General features: G+C 46.3%; 1 protein-coding gene and 1 long non-coding RNA gene across 12 annotated transcripts in view; both read left to right on the plus strand.

Moving 5' to 3' along the window:
- The window catches only part of LOC100119807 (cyclic nucleotide-gated cation channel alpha-3), a 174,161-nt gene that overhangs the window by 89,928 nt on the left and 56,789 nt on the right, over positions 1 to 27,444 (plus strand). For 7 of the 9 annotated variants that reach the window (XM_031925070.1, XM_016982984.3, XM_016982979.3 and 4 more), the window contains exons 5-10: positions 1,660 to 1,901; positions 2,419 to 2,457; positions 2,702 to 2,916; positions 3,450 to 3,705; positions 3,780 to 4,034; positions 4,538 to 4,668. In XM_031925070.1, coding sequence (XP_031780930.1) covers positions 1,660 to 1,901; positions 2,419 to 2,457; positions 2,702 to 2,916; positions 3,450 to 3,705; positions 3,780 to 4,034; positions 4,538 to 4,668 — 1,138 coding nt within the window. The remainder of the gene's footprint in view (positions 1 to 1,659; positions 1,902 to 2,418; positions 2,458 to 2,701; positions 2,917 to 3,449; positions 3,706 to 3,779; positions 4,035 to 4,537; positions 4,669 to 27,444) is intronic. The other 2 variants (XM_032596441.1, XM_016982983.3) reach the window with 1 other exon arrangement.
- LOC107980736 lies at positions 16,883 to 25,803 on the plus strand. 3 transcript variants are annotated; one of them, XR_001728888.2, is made up of 7 exons: positions 16,883 to 17,119; positions 19,339 to 19,457; positions 19,979 to 20,347; positions 21,061 to 21,189; positions 21,440 to 21,592; positions 22,111 to 22,436; positions 25,485 to 25,803. It is a non-coding gene; the product is annotated as an uncharacterized LOC107980736 (long non-coding RNA). The 3 variants fall into 3 exon arrangements; XR_004344549.1 differs by lacking the exon at positions 22,111 to 22,436; XR_004344550.1 differs by lacking the exon at positions 21,440 to 21,592.

The following is a 27,444-nucleotide window of genomic DNA, read 5'->3' on the forward strand; positions in this document are numbered from 1 at the left end:
TCGAGAATCTCGGGACAAAACGGAATACACCCTTCAAGTAGGGCGCAGTCGCAGTCGGATTCTAGAGCTTTCTCTCTCTCTCTCTCCCTCTCTCTCTCTCTCTCTCTCTCTCTCTCTCTCTCTCTCTCTCTCTCTCTGGTGAAACTCAGGGTCTCACACACTTATCTCGTATAATTACACAGTTTTTGGTCGTGCACGCTATCCGGTCTCTCACGGTCAAGTAGAGACGTCAGAAGCTAGAACGTATGCTAATCTATAACAAATCTGTATGATACATAATATTTTACATACTATATGTTATGTTGGGAAAATCAGGACAAGCTCGGAATATTAATCGTCATCAAGGGGCGCGATAGCACCGCTTTGGCAAGAAAAATACCAAGTACGATTTGTCGACGGCGCGACCCTATATACTTTGAAATTAGGTGTTCCTAACCTTTAAAAATATCTCGATTGCATTTAAATCATTATTATTGCGCGTATGCGCAATCTGTTGGTATCTACTTAAATATATTATCCCAATTTTTCATGTATAAAAGGTTCATTCAAGAATATTAAGTTATTAACTTAATATTGCAAGTTGAAAATTTGCTCGGTATATTTCATTTCGTTCAGATTTTCCATCCTCTCCCGATATTTTTCATCTCCTCCGGTAACGTGACTTCCGGTGAGTATATTTGGTATTATGTACCAGTGGTTACAGTAGTTAATCTACTTTACCGACATTCGTCTGCTGCTCGGCGACACGCGATTATAATATGCATGTAATGCTATACGTATATATGCATATATTGCTATACGATTATATGCGCGATGCGATCAATGTCTGAACTAATAGTAGCCTGTTGTCTATCGAATAGATCAAGATTTAATGAAGTGCAATAACAAGAAGAATATGCTTTGTAAAAGATGTGAAATTTCTCAATAAAAAAACTCTTTTCAAAAGTGTAAATCTTGGCAAGAAAAAGGCTAATAAACGTAGTAAAATCTCTAAATATAAAAATGTCAAGTAAATGTTTTTTTTTTTTTTTGCTATACGCATTAAGATATAAAATTAAAGTTAAAATTATGTTTTCCCAAAAAATGATATTTTAATGTGTATAGCAAAAAAAAAAACATTTACTTGACATTTTTATATTTAGAGATTTTACTACGTTTATTAGCCTTTTTCTTGCCAAGATTTTCACTTTTGAAAAAAGTATTTTATTGAGAGATAGTTTTAATTCACGAATTTTGCAGTTAAGCTCGCGACAAAATAGTCTGGAAAAGTTTTGCTCAACAACCCAATTTGTCTATATTGTCTAATTATGGAAATACGCGTACTTTTTTATCTACTTTTAATATGATGAGATCCAAAAATTAAACGTACCTGCAGGCAACCCAGAATCTCAAAATAGTATATTTTAATACACGTGACTTCATGCAGTTGGCTCATTATGTCACGTACTGCTGTGCAACGGTTCACTCAAGTCACGAGTATTATAGTAGTACAATTCGGTACGGGTGTGGAAGGTGGTTCAACCAATCAACCACTTACTTTTAAATCTGTCTCTGGAACACAACTTTTCCAAGTCAAAAAAGCTTCCTGTTTCAAATTAATCAACGCAATATGTGCAACGAGAGCTAAGAAAAATCTCGACCCGTTTCTCTGTCCTCCAGCGGTACTTCAGCTCGTCGCGGGATTCGCTGCAAGGTGCATACGTGAATCGAGGGGCGAGCGAGCTCGACCTGAGTCGCAAGTCCCGGCGCAAAGATCATCTGAGGGGCAGATTCAAGCTTCCGAACGCCGTGACGCTGTCCACGACCTCGACTCCGGGACACGAGACGACGCCGTCGCATCTTCACACGCCAGCCTCGATCAACCATCTCGGTGGCAACACCCGCTGCAACGGCACGGAAACGTAAGCTTTTACTTCTCTGCGCGTTCGCTCTCCTGCATGCGATCATGCCGTTTTCTTATTCTCTGCTGTGTGTAACGCTATAGTGAAGCGCTCGCTAAGCTTTTATGGTTTTATTTTCTGCTATCGTGAAGATTCGTTTGCTGAGTATAGACATTGTGTATGCTATAGCCTCTAAATCGGTTCGATTCGCCATACTTATACAAGTCAGAATAGAGGAAAGTTATCGAGGCGCACATAAGCCGATTTTGCAATTGCGAAAGGGTCCGATAAAACCTGACATTGTGTGTTCGGTTTATTCGAATTCCCAGCGAAACGCCGGGGACGACACTTTTTGTTTTATGCAAAGCTGCAGAGAGCTTTATCCGAAGCAACTCGTTTTTTACTTTCGCTATATATGCGTCTATATATAGATTAAAAGATTGCGTTTGCATATTTATTGAAGCTTTTGTACGTGTAATATTCATTGGCAGCAAAGAAATATATCGACGTACAGGTTACCTCTTTCTTTTTCCTTCAGAGGGGTCCAATACCGTCGACTTTCCTCTATCAAGCTTTTGTAAGTAAATAATAATCTGTTAATCTACAGTGACTTTCGATGTTGTGAGTAGAGTTATGACCATAGCATCGTCCAAGTAATGGAAAGCCGTGTATCTCATGAAATTTAACGACAGTGTAGCGCTTGCTTAGAGAAATTCTTGTGTCCCCAATCTCCCTTAAAACAGAATAGCTTCGTTACGTGCATACACGTCCGGAGAATGTTTGAAAAACAATCTAACGATCTAACAATCTACCTCTTCCAGGCGTTACACGGCCCAGCAGCAGCAACAGCAACGCGGCAGCCGGGGCTACCCTGGCCAATCGGGCTCGCGAGGCTTTCGGACAGGTGCGCCCAACTGGTCGTTCGTCTTCGATCCGGCGGGTCGACTCTGCTACTACTGGTCGATGGTCGTCTCGTTGGCTTTCCTCTACAACTTCTGGGTCATCATCTACAGGTTCGCCTTCCAGGAGATCAACGGTCAGTCCCCCTCTGTATAAGCCTCGCGCGCGTGTGTATACATATATGTATAGGAAAGCTCTGCTGCTGCTCCGGAAATACAATCGCGAAAGCCAGTATACGGCAGCGTCACGCTCGACTGCGCTTGCCGCACGGCTCGAATCGTCGAATTACGAGGAGCTTAACTATCGATTCTGTCTACGTCTCTCTTTTCTCTCCTCGGAATTCCGCTGATTGTCGGAAGGAGAGAAGGAGGGAGAGTAGGCTGTTCGAACCGTTCTCGTTATTCTGGCTGCGTGCCTTCCGAGAGGCCGGATATAACGCGGGCTCGAATTTATTCGAGCACTGCAGCGTGCTTCGATTGATTAATTTTCGCACTCGAATTATTTAATGCGGAGTCCGAATTAACGCCCTCTGCTCTCGTTCCCGACTTCGCCTTGTCAGTTTGCCAATTCATCGATTACGCGTGTGTTATACGCGACAGAATCGCTGTATTTGTGCGTGTTTATAAAAACAGAGTATCTGAAGGCGAAATGTTTTGTTTTGCTGCGCAGGAGAGACGCTGGTGGTATGGTTTTGCCTGGACTACCTGTCGGACTTCCTCTATCTGGTGGACATAGTTTTCCACTTCCGTACGGGTTACCTCGAGGACGGCGTGCTGCAGACCGACGCGACGAAGCTGCGCACCCACTACATGAACAGCACCACCTTTTACATAGACTGCCTGTGCCTGCTGCCCCTCGACTGTTTATACTTATCTATAGGATTTAACAGTATACTGCGAAGTTTTAGACTCGTTAAAATTTACCGGTGAGTATAAGCGCTATTGTATATGCATTATATCATCAAGCAACAAATACAACGAACGCATCGCGCGCTTTCAGATTTTGGGCGTTCATGGACAGGACCGAGCGACACACGAACTATCCGAATTTATTTCGCTCCACGTCCTTGATCCATTACTTACTGGTGATCTTTCACTGGAACGGGTGCCTCTATCACATTATTTATAAGAACAACGGTTTCGGGAGCAAGAACTGGGTATTCAGCGACTCCGAGACGGCGGACGTCGTCAAGCAGTACCTGCAGAGTTACTACTGGTGCACCTTGGCCCTCACGACTATTGGGGATCTGCCGAGGTATGCATACTGTGATATCCGATTACGCGCTCTCGAAGAAGCGAGCTCGAATTTTTAAACGAGCTGACGTCTAATTAAAAGTACTTGCGCGACGAATATTCGATCGAAGACTTTCGCAAAGGTTGTGTAAACATCGGGGACGAGATTGTAAGGGAAAAGTTCTTTTATTACCAAAGGATATCTGCTATCGCGTGTAAGAGAATCCCCCTTTAGCCGGGAAAGAAAGCTTGCGCCGGCAAACGAGTGCAAAGAGGATCGTTAGAGGTATAAGCAAGCAAGCAAGCAAAGTAAGAAGCGCGTCGATAGCGTCGCGTTTCACTAATAAGTCGAGCCGCTTCTTTTTGATAAACTAAGCTAATTATAAACGGCTGTTTTCTTCTTTGCCTATACACGATAAAAAGAGAAAATTGAAACTTTGACGACGCTCTAACGCGCGACGATAGACGTAAAACTATCTCGTGAAGAGGCTCTACTGAAGTAGGAAATTTTGCAATTTTTTCTAGGCCGAGAAGTAAGGGCGAGTATCTGTTCGTGATAGCACAGCTGCTCTTTGGCCTGCTGCTCTTCGCGACGGTACTCGGTCACGTGGCCAATATCGTCACTTCCGTCAGCGCTGCCCGGAAGGAATTTCAGGGTGAGTGACTTTTACGATACACATGCCGCGTGTGTGCGCGATACACACAGCGCGCCGCACCACGATTACCTGCGATGTGCCCATATATACACGTGTGAGAGAGACGGCCCGATCGTCATCGGCACTCACAGCCGCACGTCGACGAGACAAGAGAAGATCTCTTACGCGGATGAGTGACTCGCCTCGTATATCGGAGAGCTTTGCGACCGAGAGCCATCGACCTGTGTGGTCCGTCTTTTTTTCCATCAGCGTTATACGAGCTGTTCACTCGTTTTCGCCGATAGAGCGGCTTATGCAATATTTTTCATTGATTAAAAATTAGTCGATTCATAAAGCGAGCGTATAATCGAAAGAATACACGTCGCGCAATCCCCGCACTCGAATAACAACAAAAGCTCTCCCGAAGCGTACGCGAGAACTATTCATTATCGCTTCAACCCTGCGGCGGATTAAACAGCCGTCCAGTCGACAAAAATGAACTTGCCGCTCCGGTCGCCAACGCACAGGTGTATTAACAGACGTTTTTCCCTGGGCAAATATTTGCAGCAGCGCCAGCATAAGTGGATTTCGTTCCGGCGCTGAAATTTTCCGAGTTTAATAACGTCGCAGAGCTACAATAATAACAACAACGCGTCCCCCGCATGCAGTCGCGCGATGCGCTCTCGATACATATACACACACACACACACACACACACACATAGTACCTGTGTATACAAGTATACATATACATATACGAATGCATGCGCTGCAGAGAGGGGGGTCGCACGGAGCCGAACGAATGAGCGGGGGCTCGAGTTAATTAGCTCGAACAAACTCGTTTACGCCTGGCGAGCTGTTAATTACCAGAGGAGGCCAGGCCGCGCATTTTCGGACGCGGCGCGCGTGCGTGTGAAGAGCCGATTAGTGTAACCCGCGCGAGCGCAGTGCAAGCCGCTCGATTTCGCCGATTACCGTCTCTGATGCATGTTCCAGCCGTATGAGTTATGTACGCGCGAGCCGAGAGCTCCGCGGTGCGCGCGAGTCGCCAATAGACCGGCTGATCGATTTCACCCTTCTTTTGCAATTTAATGAGATTGATGGGGCTTGCCCCGGTGCTCCCTCTCGTTGGTCATTTTTTACGTTTTAATGGCTCGATCGAAATTTCGGATGATTAAAATACGGTGATTAATTATAAATGATGAGGCATTTTAAACCGCTCTTTCGCTGTACGCGGGATTAACAATAGTGCGCGAGTTTGTTATTAACAAGGTGGACGGATCGCTCGCGATATTCGATTTGCGATGAGTGTAGTAGGTACTCGACGATTATTGCGATTTGATTTCCCTTTACTCAATTTACCACGTGTGATATGATACGACTATTCGTTCTTCGTCGAAAAAAATTCTACGGCTTTATACTCTGTTCTGGCAGCTCGCAATGTCGTTCACCCCTCTCACAACGCATTTCCGACTTCTCTCTGTTTTTTCCTCCCAGCATATTAAAAAATGCAGAAAGTAATTCTGCCCGAGGGCTGGAGCGGCCGCAGTAGCGAACGTTAATTGAAGCCGCAACGCCTTTGTCGCTCAGCAGCTGTTTCTTGCGCGCAATGCCGCAACGATAAATAATTTCGTTTTTAATTAACCAGCAGCCAGCGCGAACGGCTACTTTATTCCGCGGAGATAGCTCGTTTAATTTGCACGTGGGCTCGCTAGCTCTCTCTTTCTCTGAGCGAGGATTTTTCTTCGTATAACGGCCGCGTCGGGCGTTCGGTTTTGTTTATGGCGTTTTACTCAATGAAGCTTTGAATGTGATCGATCGAAATGAGAGATGGCAGACATCGTTGTCGGCAAAGAGTCACCGTAATCAAGACGACGAAGCATGATGGTGAAAATTTTCAAGAAAGCGAAAGAAGGCTTTTTTCTTTTGCTCTGAAGAGAGAAAACTCCTTCGTCCCTCTTTCAATCGTGCCTATCTCCAATCTTCCCCGCCATCTCCCAGTCTTTGCATCCGTTCTCGGACCCATTTCTCCGCTAAGCCAGTCGTTACTTTTCTGCTCTTTGCCGTCGGAAAAAAACGGCGCCACGGAGCTATGTATCTCACGGACCCGTGCCAAAAGTATATATATATATATATACCGTTAAATGAGCGAGAGAGAGAGAGAGAGAGAGAGAGAAGGCAAAAAGTAGGTGTCTTGCGTAATTATCGTCGCTCCCGTTCGCGCACCGACGCCCGGCCGAAATTCAAACAGGCATTCACAGGCGAGCGAAAGGAGGCGAGAGTCCGCGGGCTCGCTCTGCCGGAGCTTTGTTTGCGAGCGCTTGGCGCCCGCCGAGGCGTGAAGATAGGACTGAAAGCTGCTGCCTCTCTCTCTCTCTCTCTCTCTCTCTCTCTCTCTCTCGCTGGAGTTATATAGCGGTCAGTAGCTTTTTTCTGCTCTCGCCCGTACCCCGTCATTTTTTGCACGCGGAAACTTCGGTCGCTGTATTTGTTTTTCAACCCTCTCGCAGCTCTCCTCGTTCTTTTTCTGTCTAGATGGAGCGTCGCGATGAGTTTTGTTTGTTTTAATGATCCGACTGCAGCTTCTCTGTGCAAAAGGCATCGAACTCTTTGCCAAATCGTTGTTTCTTGAAACGCTAACGCTCGACATGGAGTTAATTACTTTCCGGCGGCTGGAAAATCATTAGGCGAACACAGAGACTCTTGGAACTAATAACGTTCCAGACGTTTGAGAATAGCTGTTGAAATTCGCGCAAAAGTTCGCGGTGCTGAGAGAGGATAATATAGTGGCGTTTCCAAACCGCGAGTGGCGAGAGTTTGAATAGTGCGGTATGTCGAGCTGAGTTAAGAGTGCGACGACTGCGCGACTACATAACGAACTTTCTCGATGTTCGGGGAATGCAAAGAGTAATTGAATTTCTCTTTTTTTAAAAACCCGACGATGCCACTTTCGCGTCCATTACAGCAATGGTATACCTATATCCTTAAAATATTTCGTCGAACTTGATTAGATTTGTTTTCGTTTCAAACTTTTGGCCGTATCGAATCTGTACGCCGAGGCTGGAAAAAATGTGACAGACGAAGTCGGGGATCGAGTATCGGCAGAGGGATCGCGAATGGGCTGTATCGTTCGTCGAAAAATCAATAATTTAATTACAGCCATAGCGCGGGGGGGGGGGGGGGGTATAGAGGCATCGACTTCGTTAGAATCAAATTCCGAGCAGTTAGAAACTGAAGCTATTGCTCCGCACGCCGGCGTATCGGCTTTCGATTCATAAAATTTATCGACTTTTCCAATTACACGCGGCAACTGCACGCTGAGAGATTGTTGAAATAACAGAAAGTTAACTACTATACCAGTTTATTAATCAGGGCATCAAAACCTTCTCGAAATTTCAGCTAGTTTCGAAAATGATTTATTTTTTCTTTATTCGCGTAGAAAATCACCGACTGTAAAGATAATTTTCATTAAATAGTTTCTGGTGATTAGTTCATAAACTAGCTTATCGGAAAAATGCCACAACGAATAATAACCTGACCCTACGAGCATGCCATATGAAAGTAGTGTTTCAATTTTCGGACAGAGCCGACTTCCCGTACAGAATCGCTCGTATAACAGTCTTAGCGGAGATTTTCCGTACACGTCCCGGTCACGCAGGGTAAATTCAATTTTAATATTAATTAAAGCGCAAGGAGCGTAATCCACTCGAGCGCCGGCCACAAAAGGACGAGCGGTAATTGAAGCATTGTTGAATTTATGAAGATTCTTTGTGCGCGGCTAATCGACAAAAGCCGCCTTGGCGCGCGCGTATGATGTACTTTAATTACCATCGCCAACAGGCAGGACCGTGTACAGAGAGAATAAAAGGGGAGGGGAAAAAAGAGCCTTTCGATATTCGACGTGTGATGATGACGCGCTGAAGGGCCGGGCGTTCATGCAGTGTACGAAATTCACAACACGCGAGAGGTCGATGTGTCGGTCGTCCTTATTACAGTCGTCTACCTTTCCGTCTCTATTTCGTTTTTGTGCGTGTATACGTAGATGTATAGAAGCTGGAATAAGTTCTGAGAATAAGAGCTCATTGCTCTCTATCTCGTTTCGTGCAGAAACAATGGCGAGAGGTCCTACAAAAATGGGTTTCTGTCTACCGGCGTCTCTCTCAGTAATCACCCATAGCTGCAGCTGTTTCTTCGTCTTCGTCTTCTTCTTCTTCTTCTTCCTCATCATCATCTCGTCGAGGTCGTTGCTCGAACGCAACTGTTTTATTTACCTCTGTGTCAATGACCCTTGGCCGAATACTACTTTAAGCTTTAAAAAATAATTCATCCATCGCCGAATCGCGCGTTGGGTTAATTACCAAAGCTGTTTTTTCGAAAGTACCTTAATTTCGAAAAGCCTTTCTTTTATTATAATAGAGTTATCACTCTATTATAATAAATTTTCATTTTCGTAATTTAGATCGCTTTCTTTTGTGTCCTTTCCTGAAAGTTTGACGTAAACGTGTTCGCAGAGAACAATCAACGTGCTTTCCGAAAATAGCAATCAAAAATAAAGCCACGCGCCTAAGTAGCTTAGTAAATTCATCGATCACGAGGCCGCAAACCGCCGCGTATACACGTAAGCTACTCCACTAAAAAGCGTCCTCGTCGTTAATTCGCGCGCCGCGCGTTAATGAGGCGCAAACGCGCGGCAATAAAAGCTCGTGGAATGTCGCGCGCGCGCAAGCATACACGAGGCTTCGCGTATACAGAGCTTTTGACTGATGAGCGTGAGCGCAGCTGTGCGCTGTTTACGAGTCACACTGGCGCTTGTGTTTGGAATTTTCCATTCAGACTTTCTGGAAGAAAGTTAAAAGCTTACGCTTTTAAGCTGAGCGGCCCGACGGCTTGACGTGAATGCGCGTGTGAATTTGTTTTTCAAGCTTGAAACTGATTGGTCGCGAAATTAGTCGAGTAACAATGGGACCCTATAGAATAGCTGCGGGTGTATACAGTGAAAAGATTGGTGTATATTCAGGTTTTTTAAAACGCGCGAAATAGCCGAGATTACAATCCCGGATGATTTAAAAGCCGAATTTTTGCGAACCGGAAAAATCGAGCGGCCGCAGCGCAAAAGTAGCTCAGCCAGCAGAGCTACGATCTTCCCTCGGCTTGCGATAGAGGCTGGCAAAAAACGCGGGTTCTGCTGAAGCTGCGAGAATATCCTGCTAGGCTAATAGAAAAACGATTTTCAAGATAGCTGTATAACAGAGCTTTTCACTCTATACGCAGCGTACAAAGAGAAACTTTATACGAATCGTCTCTTCGCAAAGCCAGGCTGAAATAGCATCGATGATTTGTTTAAAATTATTCCCGGAAATAATTCACTTTGGCCGCGCTCTGCACGCTTCGAGAGTCGCGCGCGGCCTTATACACTCTCTCTGCGCGCGCGCGGTGCGACACGGGACGTGCGCGGCTAAGCCGACTGGATTATCCGTCATTAGCGTTACCCACGGAGCGCTGGAGCCCAGGCACGCGAAACTAACGCTTCCTGCAGCCGTCCGCCCAGCGCGAACCCAGATGCGGATCTGCACCGGCTCAATGCCCGGGATGTGTATACGTATAGAGAGCGAGTGCCCGGTGTGCAGCTCGAATTTTCGTTCGCGCGCGGCAAAGGATATATCGACGCCCGCAGCTATAACCTCCGGTTTCATTATTCCTTTTGAGTTATTCGGGTTGATTCTTGATGAGACTTGGAATGAAGTCGATTTTTTCAGATTTTTAATTCCGTTCTGTTATTTCTGCTACAAACAAAGAACCTCTGTAATGACGCTGCGAATACGAAAGCTCGATCGTCTCGCAAGTAGTTAAGCCCGCGTCTGGTAAGACAGCGCAGAAGACGGCGATCAGTCACGACACGTTTCTCGCATTAGCAACACCTGCCTACGTATACATTGAGATATGCTCGGGAGCGCTGACAATGTAACGAGCTTATGGACGATAAGCCATATGGTAAGCTGCGCTGCCGCAACAGGGGGGAGGAAGCTTGCGCCATTAATCAGTAATTACTTATCAAGCGCGACGCCTTGAGTATGCGCTGGCTGGCTGGCGCAAAGCGAGATTAATTTCAGAGCCGTTTCCACTCCGGCTGCTACTGCCGTTGCTATATAATACTCCTTCGTCGTTTTCGTCGTCGTCGTGTGTATTCCTGGATGCCGTTAGAGAGAACTGCACTACTCGGGAGCTGCTATAATTGCGGCTGCTCGTACACAATGAGCGCGTGCAGCTATCGCTCCCTCACTCTCGAGGAGAGCTAGAACTGAGGGGGTGTGTGTGGAAATGATCGTTTTTCGATGAATAAGCGCGAGCTTCGTGCGATTGTTCTGCGGCGGGTTCTTGCCGAATTAGGTTGCGTTGTGTTGCGCTTATCAGGAGCTTTGTTGGCGGCTTACTTTTGTTGGGGGAAAGTCGGTTACAAGCTGATATAGGCCAGTGTGAGCTTTTTTGTGGAAATCGAGCACGAGTTTAACGAGAAAAGCTTCGAGCTAGAACAAATGTTTCAACAAGCGGTGTTAGTTTTTCGAAAGTGCTAACCAGCTCACGTCGCTTCGACGACTTCGGTTACGGTTCGTTACACGACCCACGGATGGAACTTGCGACATTTTGAAAACGTCGTCGTCACAGCTTGGTATTTGATTAATCGTCGAGCTTCGGCAAACCTCGGCCCGCAGAACTTCTCCTAAGGTCATACTTCGCATTCTCCCCATTGCGCTATGAATAATAATCACAAAAAGGTAGATATACGAGAGCGAGAGAATAGTTTAACAAAGTCACAAAGTATCGAGAGCAGTCGACGAGTATAATTTGCTTTCGCTATACGATTGTGAACTGGCGTTCGTTTTCTCACGAGAGAAAATTCGCGCATAAATCATCGACTCGTTACTCTGTACCAATGAAGCGCTGAACTAACTCTCTCGCGTCTCCGCTTTCTCCGCGCGCGCTCTGGAAGAGCGAAAAAGCTTGACTGTGCATATTGAAAGCTAATGGAATCTAGGACTTACTTTTCCTGTGCGGATTTGCGCCGAGTGGGACTGCAGTTTTTTCTGTGTGTTTGATAAAGGAAGCAGAGTTTTATCTTCTCGGTGATTCGTCGCTGGAAAGCTTTTTTGTATTGCTGAGGCAAGAATTTAATGATGTTATATATTTTAACGAGGAAGCTTCTTGCTGTGAGTTACTCAACTCTTTGTAAAGTCAATCCACGTGGAATCCAATAACGGTTGCTATTGCAATATATCCATTGTATTTATACAACACCCGCATAATTTGTTAATAACTCCGATTCGGCAAAGTGAAATGTGTATCTTGGAATTTATTCGATAATAAGAAATCCACACTGTACACGTAGTGTAGCCGTCAGTTGCTTATACACACACAGAAACTCCTAAAGCAAATTACGCTCGAAACTCCGATACACAAACATCGGAGTGCACAGTCGTTTGATTATACCGATGTTGATGCTCATCGTAGCTGCGGAGGACCACGTGCCCCTTCTCCATACGAGTACCCTCGTGAAGCTTCGATGACGTTTGGCGTTTATCTTCTCGCTGCTATAACACACAGGCATACGCTCCAATACCCAATGTTTGCAGCGGCTGTCGATGCTGCATGCCCCAACTTAGAATTAGTTTCGAAAAGGCTTTCTATATACAGCTATAGCACTTGTCGCATTACCGAGTATCCTCGTCGATGCTCTCGACACGCACTGCAGCACGGCGAAAAGCTCTAGGTCTCCGCACCGCGACTATAAATATTCCACCAAAAATATGCAGAAAAAATCCAATCCCATCGAATATTCCACCGCTTCATAGCACGTCGTGTATAGCACCCGATACTCTCTCTCCCTATGCCAACCGAAGCAATATTCAAGCGGATTATTCATTCGCTGTGAATAAATGAACAACCGGTCGCGCAAAACCAGTATACACAGTAGCGAACAAAGCGAGACCTCAACGCACTCCATAGTTTATAATACCGGCGGCAATCTTTGCCCGGCGCTGGCGCTCGCGCTTAACTGAAATATTTATCCAACAACAAAGTGCGCGCGCGCGCGAGAGAGAGAGAGAGAGAGAGAGAGAGAGAGAGTATAGCCTGCTCGCAGTGGGATTTCCGCGGGCGCTTTATCAAGTTACGTCGCCTTCAAAGTGGGCGCGCAGACGCGCCGCTAAGAGCTTCGCCGTAAATAGACCCCTTAGACCGCCGTCGTCGCAGTCTGCAAGATTTTAGGATGAACTTACGCGACGCGAGCGGACGCCGCTCTGAATGGTAGACCCAGAATGAGAGAGCACGTTATTAGGCAGTCAGGCACAGCATTTCCTCTTGAGCTTCACTAGATTACTTCGGATAATTGGAAGCGCTCCGACAAGTTGCGAATAACGAGGTGGGACCAAACGACGAGAGGTGCTGGAATAAGCTCGACGGGATCGAGAGAAACTGATTTTTGACCGGATGCGGTCACCTGTTGAGTGGAAGGGAAAGCTTCATTTCTGTTACCTGGCGCGAGTATGGATATATGGACGCATAATACTCTTGAATCCCCCATCCGCGATGACAATCTTTTTAACGAGACACCCCCGGGATGAGAGGTGGGTAAAAAGCTCGATAGAATTATTCCCGTTGCGTTAATTAAATTCGCCCCTGCGTATACGAGAAAGTCGCGTTCATTTGGATGGGACGCATTATACTTTATTCCATGCATTTTCGCGGAGTGCGCGCTAATCTAATTTTTTTCTCGCGCAATCGCGCAACGCGACGCTTGTTTACATATGCGCGCGGTGTATACGCGCGTCCGTCACCTCGTCGTTCTCTGCAGCTTTCGTCGCGCGTGTAGTTACGCGTAACGATAATGAAAGGAGAAGAACGAACCGCCGACGCTATGAATGTAATTCAATTCTCTGTTTGCTCCGCTGTCGACGATATATCCGATTATTGTTGTACTGGAAACAATAGCCTCTTACATTTCATCCCGCGCCGCGGCCTTTTTATTTCGCTCTTTCATTTTCACTCGCTGCAGTTAATTAACGATGGAGTATCTTCCGTTAGCGATGTTGTGATAGAACAGTATAACGAAACGAATATCATCGCGACGCCATGACATTATAAGGTAGTAAAATTAACCCGTGGAAATCATCAAGAGTATGAGAGCTCGCATTCAGCGTTTATTACAGCCGCGTAGAGCTACTCGCAATTACTATACACCATAGAGTCTCGAGCGAACAAACGGCGGCGCATATACCTTCTCGGAAAGACAAGCCGAAAGATTCGAGCGTCAATGTACTTCCAATGCAGGGGAGAGAGAGTCAAGTACTCTCGGCGATGCGCGCCGCGCTCGAGTTAATTCCACGAAATTAGGCGAACAAGGCAGCAGCGAACCGCAAGCTCTCCGTTGTTCCAGCCGGTTGAGTTGTTCCGGGAATGGAATACTCGCAGCGCGGAACCCGCGTATATATTAATAAAGCCGCGTGCTATACGCGCAGCTCTCTCTCCTATTATGCAAGATTATATTTTGCTCGTGCGCGATGATTCGTGCTCGCGGGGATTTGCAGGAAACGCATTTGCATTTTGTTCTCGATGACTGCGCTTTTTTAAATCAAAGATTTCAGGACGACTGGCGAACCTTCGTTCGTGTGTTTCGAGGTACAATTCACAGTAGAAACGCCCGCATATGGTCAGACGGGCCGCTAACGTGTCTACGCGAATGCATTCATTAAACATTCGTTCGCTCTCACTGCGCAACATTTTCGAAACTCTTCAAACTCCTAGCTTCGCTCAAAAGCAGAAAATTCGGAATCCTCGTCTATAGTGCAACGCGCAGAGCGGACGCGTGGTGAAATTTTTCCTCGGAGATTTGCTCGACTAACTAATTCCGGCGAGGCTCAATCCGCTTACGCGCTTCCCGCAGGTTCATAAATAACAAATCATCCCTTCTAATCCAATAGACTCGTGCTGCGCGCGACCCGCATACCGGGCTCTCTCGAAAATAAAAAGCTCGCATGACACAATGTGCCGGCGGAGGCGAAAAAGCCGCATTAAGAAGAACAAAAAGAAAAATTCAAGAGAGAGAGAGAGAGAGAGAGAGAGAGAGAGAGAGAGAAACGTGTGTACGTATGCATAAGTCGATCGACGTGCGGTTGCTGCTTTACTCGGACGAGAGGAGGGGCTCCGAACTGAGCTAGGCCTTGAATAATGTATGCGAGCTGCAGTATTGAGTGTCTTTCTCGCTCTCTTTTTTGCATAGAAGGCTAATTTTAAGAATACTTCGAGTTGAATGAGAAAGACGCTGGAATTAATTTCGCAGAAACAGAAGACTATCACATCCCTCATCGAACACACCACAGCTCTCTAACAGGAAACCCGCACGCATATGATAGCGCTGTTGGTTGCGATTATGAGATGCTGCTCTCGAGACTCTCCTGTGCTCCCAATGTGACAACTGAGAAGATAATTGTGTGATGATAGAAAACCGTAGAACTGCCCAACACGCTCTCTGACGTCGCATTTTAAAACGTGAATAGGTGAATTATGACGAACCCGTAGCTAACAGTTGCAAGCTCGCTCACACAGCCTCAGAGCTTGCAGGAACTACAGATTAATCTCAGGCCGTTTTTCCATCTGTTATTTGTATTTTTAAATGATTTCGTCAAATTACTAGGTGAAATTCATAAAAGCTTAAAATCTTTTCGAATGATATAGTCACTAGTAAAAAAAGCGGCACATGCGCGTCACCTTCTTTGTTCGACCTCTTCATCATTTCCATAAATTCTTCCGCTTTGAATTATAAAGTCGCGTGTAAAGCCACTCGGTATTTTATGGAGCATGTAATATTCCGCTCTTTTGATTCTATTTCTAGTCGCATTTGTTTCTCTTCCCTCGGTGGCTCCTTCCATAGCTACATCTCCCCCCCCCCCCCTCTCTTTCCACCCGCGCGTGCTTTATATCTGCGCAGCGAGAGCTGAGAGCATAGCTGGAAATGGAATTCACTCGAGATTTATACATGCGGCCCTGTGCAAATCTGATGCAGATGCAGCCGCTGAAAAAGTAAGAGCTTCTTCGCGAAAGCTCGGCGTATCTATATACTATAGCGAACTGTTCTCGCCGTCGCGCGAAGAATAAATGCCCTGACTAGAGAAACAAAAATGAAACGAGAAGAGAAAGCCGACGACGAATCGTTATACGCACGAAGCCAAAACGCTCGGATGTGCAAATAAAAGGCGCAATTGTATATAACGGGCGCGTGCTGCTGCGGGTATAGTACTCAGATTAATTATAACTTATCAAACGCGCAAGCCCGAGTATAGGTGCAGGCTATAGGACGATTCAATTAATACAACCGTAATTGCGGAGAAAGCGCATTCCTGCAGAACGTCAAACCAAAGCCGGAAACCGACGTTAGTGGGTATTAGGTACATTGCGGCTGGCGCTGCTAGTGCCGTTTCTCGATCGAATACGCCGTTGCTGCGGGGCTGTTTGTCCTGTTGATACCGCACGCGCTTACTGTATGTAAGTGTATGTGCTTGTGTACAGGTATACGTGCATTCGGGCAGCATAGCGAAGTTGATACTGCTCTTGCGTTCGGTCCTTCGAGTAGAGTTCGCGTACTTTGCCGGACTGATGTTACTGATGCAGAGGTATAGCTGCTGATGCCGATATTATATTCTGCGACGCCGTTTTACTGCGCGATGTATAGAGAGAAAGAGTAAAGGAATAAACATTAGAAAAGTGGTATCGGACGTTTTAAAAGCAAAATTTCGAGATTGAGCCAAGCGACATTGTTTTAAAAGCATATAAATCTACGTCCAAACAACCATTTTTGTCAGGTTTTGAAAAAAAAACAAAAGAAACTCGCCATATTAAATTCCTTCTATATAACTAAAAATTTTTCGTCGACTTGGGATCGTTGCTCACGGCTACGATAACCGAAAAATGCGTTATATTCTTTCATTTTTATTATCGCTTACACAGAGTTTCACAATCGATATTTTCGTCAATATTGATCATCTACACCAAATCGCATCTATAGTCGCGGCTTCAAGCACCTTCGATATGCATCGATATTTCAGCACACAATGTCGCTAATTAGCTGCGCCCGATGAGTTTCGCAAATAATATTGGTTCGCCTCTCGACAGCGTCGGCGTATTTCACACTAATGAAAAATAAAACGGTGTGCGACGCGCGGCAATATTGCTCTGTTTAAAAAGCTGGCAACTTCGCGCGCGTTCGGAAAAAACGAGCATCGACTCCCTCTATCACACGTGTGTGTGTACACACGTTCATATCAGTTTCGTCGCGTCGTTCTCCGGATCCAAATTCGATTCTGCTGAACTGTTCATTAGCAAAATTCCGTTTTACGTATGAAGAATTTGAAAATTCAAAAAATTCCCGTGTATCGACTAGCCCTTTGTTCACTCTTTGAGGAAAAAAAAAGCGCTGAACATCCGTAAGTGAATTTATGATTCAGTGGACATTTTTTTGCTTCGATATGGCATTTTATAGTCGTTCGTAACCTCGAATACACGCGGCTGTGCAATCGAATAATTTTTGTCTCACTTTTACAAATGAGTGTAATTAAATGGCAAAGTGTATGGATAAATTAAGTCTACACCGAGGACGATCATATCGTTCACGAGATACTGATAGCTGTGCACGTGCGGAAGGTACTCGATTGATTTTTTTTCTTTTGCAAAAAGAGTCGGACGGATTTCCATCCTCTCGTTCATTATCGTATCGGTGGAAAGAGAGCGTGCGTATGCACGTAATTCATTCCACTTGACGTCTCAATTTAACTGCGTGTGTTATTCTTTTCTTCCTCTTTCTTTTCTCGATGCCATTTTAGATGTTCCGATGTGATTCATAATTTGAATAAGATAGAGACTAAACCAGTTCTTTTCGCTTCAAAAAATACTTAAAAACCAAACCACACACGAAATCATTAACAAAATTCATAGACCGATTTATTTTATCGTCCACTTAAAAAACTCCATAAATTATCAATTTAATTCCCCAAGCCCGAAACAACAGATATTCCGATACAATAACCCCCAATCTTTCTTTCCTTTCGGTCACCTTCACGCTCCTCCAGCCGCTCGATCCTCCCCCAGCGTCGGGAAAAACACTACATCGGACTCTCTTTCCCTCTCGCGCGGGTCTCTTTTTCGCGGATCGTCTATTTCTCAAAAGAATGATTCACGGCAAATCGATGCGGCGCGTCGTCCCTTAGCGCGGGGAAGAGAAGAAAAAAACGCGTAGGCGCCCGTCGGCCGAGTAACGGCGCTGATGGAAAAACTGTGCGCGAAAAGAAAGGAAAGGAAGAACACAGAGAGAGAGAGAGAGAGAGAGAGAGAGAGAGAGAGAGAGAGAGAGAAAGAGAGAGAGAGAGAGAGAGAGAGAGAGAGAGAGAGAGAGAGCAAGAGAGAAAGATACGTCGCGCACTAATGACTTTGGCTTGATTAACGATTAGAAGGCGCGCTCGGGCGAGCGGAAGAACGCGGCTGCTCCCTCTCTCTCCTAGTCTTTTTACTTCGGCCGGGGAGATAAGAAAATAATTCGCGATTAAAGCGCGCGGGTTATACTGGGGCTGTGTATAAAGTTGATATATCGACGGTTAATATTTTACGCGGGCCGCGTATTATGCGAAAGGATTGGGGTGATAAAAGACGGGAGGCGAAGAGGTTTGTAGAGAATTTCGCAGCGAAGTTTGTGAAAGGGATATGCCGAGATTATTCTTTAACGTCTGCCACGGGGAGAGAGTATCCGTGGAGGGCTCGGTGTAATCGCGATTTATGTAGTATCGCGGGGATGACGATAATTTCTCCCGAGACAAGTCGGAATGATTTGTGCGCGTTTTACGCCTTAGTATAACGGCTTTGAATTTCACGTCTGTTTATTTTTAACAAACGATTTACATTGCGTATTTTAGAACTTCTGAAAATCCAAATAAAGCATTATCTATACAGAAATCTAGACAATAATTTAATTTTATAATATTTGTCAATCCCATCCAGACTACACGATTCGAGCAGTCTTTTAAAGTTTCGCTTTTAAAATACATATCATCGTGCGCAATTTTCCGCCGATCGCTTGTCCAAAGTGCGTCTGACAAATTTGACGGTCTAGAAAAACACCCCCGCCTTGTATATACAGCGTTAAAACCTTCTCAGCGAGCTCCTCCTTCTCTCTTTCTCGGGGAATTTTCCGCGTCGAGCAGTTTAGGCCAAGTGGCAGTCTCCAGGTTTTTCATAGCTTCGCCGCCGCTGCAGTCGCTTTTTCCTGCGCGAGAGATTTGCGAAATTTATCCGTCTCTGCGACGTTGAGCCGTCGTCGCTCCGAGCTTGTGCGCAAGAAACTTTACTCGGGATCATTTTCCTACGGCTTTCGCTGATGGTTCTCTTCGGTTGAGCAAAATGAATCGACTACCATATGAAATTCAACTTTTTTCAGCGACTTTATCTGGCCTGTTTTTACGGCGGTGCATTTGCGTAGAATAAATATAAATCCAGTACTTAGAGCATTTTGCCATATCGATGGCGTTTTCTTTCGGAGCATCGCAGAATTCCATCTCGATCGATCATACACACGCCTCAAACGAAAGAAACATTTCATCCATCCGAGCACATCCATATACATTCCTCAAGCTCACGCGGGTTCGAACGAACACAGGAAACGGCTCCGGCGAAGCTCGACGCTTTGAAAAATGCAACCGATCGGCTGTACCAAGGAGGACAACTGCAAGCGCGACGCCTTCCTTCGAGCGCAAGCACGAGCTGCGGCGGCCAAAGGTGTGCTCTAGTTCATCCTTATGTTCCATGTATTATATATATATATATATATATATATATATATATATATATATATATATATATATATATATATAGGTAGCCTCTCGCGTACGTAACGAGCAGAAGCCGCTTTTGAGAATTTTCCTCTGCTGCAAGCTCTTTTTGCCGTATACGTACACACGCGCGAAAGAGAAAGCTTTCCGCTCGATTGGAACGTGCCATATTCGCGCGGAACGGTGTACGGGAGATAAATTTTGCACGATCTACTCGATTATGAATCTCGCTGTAGTTTTATGCAAAGTAATGATAAAGAAACGGGTTAATATGCTTGAAAAGTTGTGAAATGTGATTACAAAAATAAACTATTTATTTTCACATTTTTTGTGTTTTTAGCATCGTTATTCCCGTAGTCTTAATTATTTGTTTGAAAAACTTGAAACGATTCGTTAGTTGTAATATCAAAGCTTTGAAAAAAAACTTTACATGCAGAAGAGTTGAGTAATTGAATATTTCGATAAAAGGCCAGAAAAACGTCGAACTACTCCAAGAAGCCGGTGGCGGTTGCTGTTGTCTAGCCGCGTGTGCCAAAGTCACCGTCGCCAATCAACAGCAGTCGCCGGAACCGACGGAACAATTAGTCGTCGAAACTCCGCGGGAGGAAGCAGTGCCGACGGCCACATCGACAGTGGAAACGGTCGACGGAAACAGCGCACCAGAAGAGACCGCGGAGTCACCGTAGATTTTTCGTTCTCCTCCGTATATACCACTTGCGGCGAGTCATGGGTGACGAATTAGCCCCTGGGAGCGAATCAACCGGGGATTAACTGTACGGAGAAGTTCGACGCGAAGAGAGAGAGAGAGAGAGATAGAAACACGGAGAGCCATGTCGAGTGAGTGATTCGCCCGATGCAGATTGATGTCAGCGACCCTCTCCGACTATATATTCCGTTAGACCTTCGTTTATACCTTCTGAGCGACGGCTGATATAGATGCGCGACGCTAAATTTTCCATCGAAACATTGTCTCGACGCGGCGCGGTTATCAATTCAAACGACGATCGATCGAAGGGCTCGATAATTTATTTTTGAGCAACGGTGCACGGCCTGCCGGGTTATCGCGGTGCGCGCGCGCGCGCGCGCGCTTGATCGATAGCGCGCCGTACAAAACTGATTATGATAATAGATAATACGCCGGTGATGCATCCGGCTACTTTGCGAAGTTCAACGTTTCCGCGATAAGGACGAGATATCCCGCGGGGCTGTGAGCGAATATGAATTACCCCGCGTGCAAAGGAAATACATCGAAAACAAAAGCCTGATTCATCGCCCGCAATTTTGCAAGCAAATCGCGAGCTTTCTCCAAAACCGGACAAAGTAGGCAGCCTCGACACGCTACTTTTTTCATTCATTCGCGGAAATAGAAAACAAAACACAGGCAATCTCGCATCTCGCTGCGCGCTTATTAAGAATTCAGCGAAAATGGAAGTAGCTCGGGAGACAGAGGGAGAGAAAGAGGGTATACGTCTTGAAAGCTTCCTCGATGAAGCCGTGATAAATAAAAACGCCGCGGCCAAATACACAATCCTCACTTTCATTCGTGCCAGGAGAACAATGCAAGGGACAATACTGCAGCCAGGACTCGGAGTGCGACGACGAGGAGATTTCGAACAGACGGCCAGCAGCGAGACGGGAGAGCAACGACGACGAGGACGACGCTGCCGCGAGGAAAGAAAGTAATTCATTCATTTTCCCCTCCGCGCATTTTTAATTTGCATTTTATGCGCGGTCGAGTGCTCATCCTCCGCGTACATCAAAAGAAGTAAGGAGAAAAAACGCCGACTGCTCTTCCTCGCCGCGCGTGGACTAAACCAAGAAACGACTCAAAATGCAATTTAAAGTCTCTTTCGCGATTTTTCATTTACCGCCGCGGCGAAAATACACATCCCTGTGTAGTTGTAGAACGAAAATTGCTCCGCTCGACAGGATTCGACGAGGCGGTGTTTACACTCGCTACTATCGTCGCCGTCCTGGGGATCTACGGCTGTCTCGTCTACGCCCTCAGTAGTCCGCCGGCTGCGAATGCTTCCGATTACGCTCAGGTCTGACGAAGAAGCTCGCGCGAGAGTCTCTTCGGTGGTAATAAAATTTTCGATTTGAAAATTGGCTTTTTTCTCCTGCTTTCACCGGCGTTCAGACTGAATGGGTCCGAAAGATTTCGTGGTTTTTTGCTAAAAAGCTTTCAGTGGCTAAAAGGACGACTTTTTATTTCGCATCGCTCGCGCGGCTGCACATGTAGAAGCTCGCGCGTGCGTCAAAATAAAAGACTTCCGCGGAGTTATTTAGTTGAGAAGCGCGCGCGCGTGTGTATGTGTACGCGCTCTCTCCAAAGACCCAAATAACAGACTCGTTGTCGTCGCGCTGTAATTAAAGAATTGTGTAATTACTCTCGCGGCGCATAAAGGGCCGCTGCTTTCTTGAAGCTTTTTTAATTAAAAATTCGCGAATCAACATTCTCGATACTCCTGGCGTGTAATAGGCGACAAGCACACGCTATATGGTATACAACTCGTCGAGGACGACTTCTCGGATTTCTCATAAAAATTTCAAGAGGCCGCGGCAACTCGATAATCGTGAAACTTCATTTTTCGAAATAGTTTCCGCCGCGCGCTGAAAAAGCTCGAAGTGCCAGCGGAATCCTGTTGCGCCCAGCGACGAAGCTCTCACGCGTATACACGTAGACAGGAACCATAAACCTTCAGCCGGACGGAGAGCGGAAAAAATAAAGGAGAAACGCCTGGAGCGAGTCGAAATCACGTTACATTACCGTTGCTCCGTCTCAGACCGGCATCCTTTGGAGAAAAACGCTCGCCCGTAGGTACAGTCGGCCCCTTCAAAGGGAAAACGATTCGGATCAACTCGAGAAAATGGCCCAATCACGGCGGATTCAGGCGTTTTCGTTCGTCCGTCTCTCTATCCGCAGGTAAAAGTACGGGGATGACGCGAAGCGAATAACAAACGCAACAATCCGCGGTTGCAACGCTTGTGTGCCGCGAAACTTCGTTGTGACGTCGATGCTTTGCGAGAGGCTCTCGTGCTCTGTGTTTTTCTGTGTATACACCGTTTGCGCGTGGGAGTCGACTCTCTATATGGCAGACGCGAAATATTCCATCCATACTGCTTCGCGTTTCATCGATTGGATGGATGTGGATTCCGCGGAATTTTATTTATTTCTTCATTCACGTTCTTGGAACAAAGGGTGAGCTTTTCTTTCGGAGAATTCTGTTTGCGTTTATTCGATTGCTCTCGATGAATTCGGAACTTCGATGAGTTTTATACGAAAACCAGGAAAACTTCTTCTTGTAAAAGCGCCGTTATCCTACCTTTCCGCGCGACCTATCTCTTTATGCTTAACTTTTTTACGCCTTCTTACACGAATAACTCTTATTTTCGTTTTTATGCCCCTAATTCCCTTTGTTTAAGGATTTCACGTTTTCTCGGCAGCGCAGCCCTTTCTCTCTCTCTCTCTCTCTCTCTCTCTCTCTCTCTCGCCTTCTCCCCTGATTCTTTTTCTTAGGTGGTTTAACGAGTTCAAAGCAAGGAGCCAACTCGCAATTTCTCGCTAATGGAACTGAATTGGCATGGAAAAAGAGAGAGATAGTGCGAGCGCGCGGCTTGAGGAATATTCTCGAGCTTTCGTAACTCTCTCGCCGGAGAAAAATTGCGCCTCGAGGAAATCTCCCATGCGCACTGTGTTTTTGCATTCTTAAATATTCAAACTGTGTGTTCTGGCGAGATTACCACAGCTATACGACGGCGAACCAGAAAATCCCGCGGCAGCTTTTTCTGGCAGACTCGTCCTCCGCCCGACTCCAAGGAGGATAATTCATTAATTTGGATCCTCCCTCTTCTCCCAGGCAACCCATGCAGATATATATCCGAGAAAATTTGAGCCGCAATCGGCCATTCCTCGACCATTAATCGTTGGAACCGGTTTCATTTTTCCCCGCCGCATTGCGCGTAACCCCGGCTTGTCGAACACTCGATCTCGCGCGCGCAATCCAGTCCCTCGCATTTATCATCGGCCGGCTTTTCATTGGACAAGTGTGCTCCGCCTGGCCTTCCCCCGAAAAAGCATTTTCATCTGCGCCACCGCCTGCCCCCCCCCCCTCGATTTTTGATTTAAGTGAGAGGCGACGCTCCCCCGGTGCGCCTTAAATCTCCCCGTGAAATTCCCGGCCGAATTCCTTGGACTTTATATATATACAGATACCTATGCTATATTCGATGTATATAGCGCGCGCCGTTGTCGCAGAGCTTGGCAGGACTCTCTGGCGCGCACTCTGAAAATTGTTAAACTCGGTATACGGCTACCGGAGCGCCTTGTAATACATAGGAACATTGCCTCCGGATGATTTGGCGCTGGAATTTCTTTTCTTCGATGGTATATACGTATAGCTCGTGCGCGCAAGCTCGCTCGTTTGGGTTTTTGCCGGGGAGCCGCTCCACCTTTCGCGATACGCGCTCTCCTTTTATTTATCTTTGACTTTGGACTTTGGAAAAGTTTCTTGACTCTACGGTATCTCGGCGTTTTAATTTAGCGCGTGTTTGACGGTGGAACGTAAAGGATAACATCGGCTGGTCTGCGAGTTTATTGTTGCTTTAGAGCCGTTGTATAGTACCGTAATTTCAAACTCTTTTGTTTTTGAGTCTTCTGTATTTCTAATACAAGTTGAATATATATGTAATATTACCCGTGTGTGCTATTTATAAAGTTTACGATTGGGCGCGTAATTTCCATAATTCATGTTCTCCATCAGTGATAACATCAAATCTTACAAGCTCGACCAACTCCAATCCATAACGCACTAATTCATTGCTCGTAAGTCATTCGTAGCAGTACAATTTTTATGCCCAAAAATCCGCCCAGCAATTTCATCATCTCGCTGCTCGTCCGCTCGAAAGAAACACTCGGTCGAAATGAAGATATAACAGACGAAAAAGCTGCGCTTAACTGCGTTACATTTAGTCATCGCTCCAATGACACTTTAACCGATAAATTCTTGCTGGAGAACAAAAAGACCGTCGCTCTCGGAATAACTGAAACTGAATGAAATCTGTCTCCTCTCGTTGCTCCAGCAGCAGCAGCAGTCTTCCTTCTCCTCTCCCATCTCCCTACAGCCATTGGCCGCGCGACACTTTCATCCGTCCATTCGAAGATGAATTCCACGACGAGATCTCGAAATTACTGCTAAGAGACGATGACCCCTACAGAGATTGAGCGCTTTTTCCTAACTCGCTTGAAATTACTTTTTTTCTGCGCTTTATCCTCTCAGACGCGATTGTGTGCAGGAACATTTTATTACGATACCTCGAGATTATTGCACCAAGTGAATACTGTACTTAGGTGCCGCGTCTGCCCAGTCATTAATATTTCACCGCGACGTTATTTTCGCGCAGCCTGCACGCCGTCAATCCTATTAAGCGTATAACACGAAGACTCGATTTCGCTTATAACGCTCCGAATGGCCGCTGATTGAATTTTCCGATTTAATTCAGTAGCTCCGTCGTGGTTAGCTCGAGTTTGCGTGAGTATGCGCGTGCATGTGTGTGTACTCAACGCGATCTCATTTCGGTTTTCAAAGCGATTGTTTGCGCTTGTCGAACGCGCCTCTCGAATGTTTGCCGCGGATCACTGCGATTCGCGTCAATAATTATAAAAACAACAGTTTGCTTCGGCTTAGTTAACAATACTGCCATTCCGTACGATTTCTGCAAAAGCCTAGCCGAGTCTCGTTGACGATTCGTCATCTTCGTCAGAGCCATTACTCTGCTGTATACGTGCAAACGCGAAACAATCGGTCGACGCGTCATCAATCTCGCAAAACTATCAGAGCGAAGCAGAAACGAAAGGTCGGCGCTCGATTACGCGTAAAACTATCGTCGCGCGAGAACAAACAATGAAACATTCCAGTTGAGCTTAAAAAAAATACTCGTCGAGAGAGAAAGATTTAATTAAAATTCAATTTAGGTCGCTTCAGTTGACGTGTATGTGAGCGAAGCAGGAGACGTAGTGGTAGGTACCGATGCGACTTTGCGGGGGAGAGACACTCTAGAGGGTTGAAAGGCCAGGAATGCGGAAGACGAGAAGAAGAGAGACGTGGCGATGAAAGGCATCAGGATGAACTAAACTACACGCGGCATTGAATGATGGTGCTTCCACCGAGCGAGTCGGCTTGTATTCTTGTTCGCCGCTGTCGCGCACCTTATTCGAGTAAATCAGCCATGTGAGCTTTTTTATACGGAAGCGGATGCATCAAGTTTGCGTAATTAAATACTGCGTAAAAGAATAACGTATAAAATGTTTCCAGAACCTCATCAGGCGATGAATATATCCATCGAGTAATTCCGCATTGTTCGCGTGGCGGTGATGTTGTAGCTGCTGGGGTAGGGGGGGGGGAGGAGCTTCTCTCTATTAATTTCCACGATGCGGCGGACGAGCGGCGAAAGTAACGAAGGCTCGACTGCTGGCGCTGCTTTTGCGCGCGTTTGCCCGCAAGCTCTCAACATGTCCGTCTTTGTCTTCCGCCCGTTTCTCATTTCGGTCGTTCCGTCTTCAGCTCGTAGCTCCACTCCGCTTCGTTATAAGTACCGTCTCGCTGCGAGCCGAATATTCCGAGTGTATTTATCGGAATTTCGCCGAAGCTCCATCATCATCGTTCATTTCCTTGTGTACAACAACGAGTATAACAATAGGAATATCGAGAAAAGTCGTCGTGGTTACGAAAAGAGACGGACTCTCTAAATTAGGAAACTCCAGAGCACTCGAGTTGGCCCCTCTGTCGTGAACAGAAGTAGGCCGTGCCTGACGAGTCACGGTCTCTTTTCTCGAGAAACGCCAGCTAGCCTCCTTTTTCTGTGCACCGACGTGGCGCGTGTGTTCTAGGAAGACAATGAGCTTTCGGGGAGGTAAATTCGCCGATTGTTTTATTTGGCCCGGATACGGTATAATAATAAGCGCGACTTAATATTCTGCTGGGAGCGAAAGCATAATACACATGGTCCGGGCCCTCGGAATGTTAGTTGAATTCTGCTCCTCGTCGGGGAGCGGCGAGAGCACCTTTATTTCTACGAATACCGCGTTTTAATTGTAATTACCCTTCACTTTGCAAGGGTACGTATTTCTTCATCAAAAGCAGCCTCGGGAATAATCAATTCGGCCACTCGGTCCGCGCGAAGCTCCCGACGTATATATATAGCTCAGCCCGTGCCAATCAGAGCATTAGTAGAAATACCGGGGATCGATTCGCGCACCGGCCGGCCACTCACTTATTCATCTGCCTATTTTCGCCGTGAAACTATCCATCCATCTCTGGCAGAGCAGCGCAGCGAATCGATCAAAGCATAGCCCGTGCGCTCGAGGGTCCTCCCGGAGCAATAGCAGCAGCGGCGACGCAGGACTCGATTAAGATATAGCAGCGCTATATACGTGGAGAGAGGGGTTATGAAATTTTCAATCATCCGAATTGGTAATTTAAACTCGTACAACTGACTCCAGCCGTCGTAGGATCCTGCAGGCGGAGGATCCTTCGTCGGGAAAAACCGGAAGCATTTGCTCCGGAAACTGTGCGTCGTGTCATCGGCTCGTCCTAGCCAATATGCCATCGCCCGGCCTTATTCCGCGTCGGGTTTATCTCATGGAAGCTGCTCGGGCAAGCGGAATATGCGGAATCAAGATTCTGCAGGAGAGTAACCTACCCTACTGCTCTGCTATGCGTGAAAGCATAAAATTACTCTCCGGGTCGGATCTCCCTCTTGCGCCCGGCGTCGGATACGGAGTCGTGAAAACAGAACGTTCTGCACTTTTGCGTCACTTCTAGCGCGTTTCCATCAAAAAATCGCCGACTCGACCGTACAGTCGGCTTACACGAGTCGGGTATAATTGGAAGCTTGCGAGCTTGCGGGAGTGCAGAGAGCAACTGGCGCGATTC

The sequence above is a fragment of the Nasonia vitripennis genome, chromosome 2, assembly GCF_009193385.2.
Source record: "Nasonia vitripennis strain AsymCx chromosome 2, Nvit_psr_1.1, whole genome shotgun sequence".
Classification (NCBI taxonomy): Eukaryota; Metazoa; Arthropoda; class Insecta; order Hymenoptera; family Pteromalidae; genus Nasonia; species Nasonia vitripennis.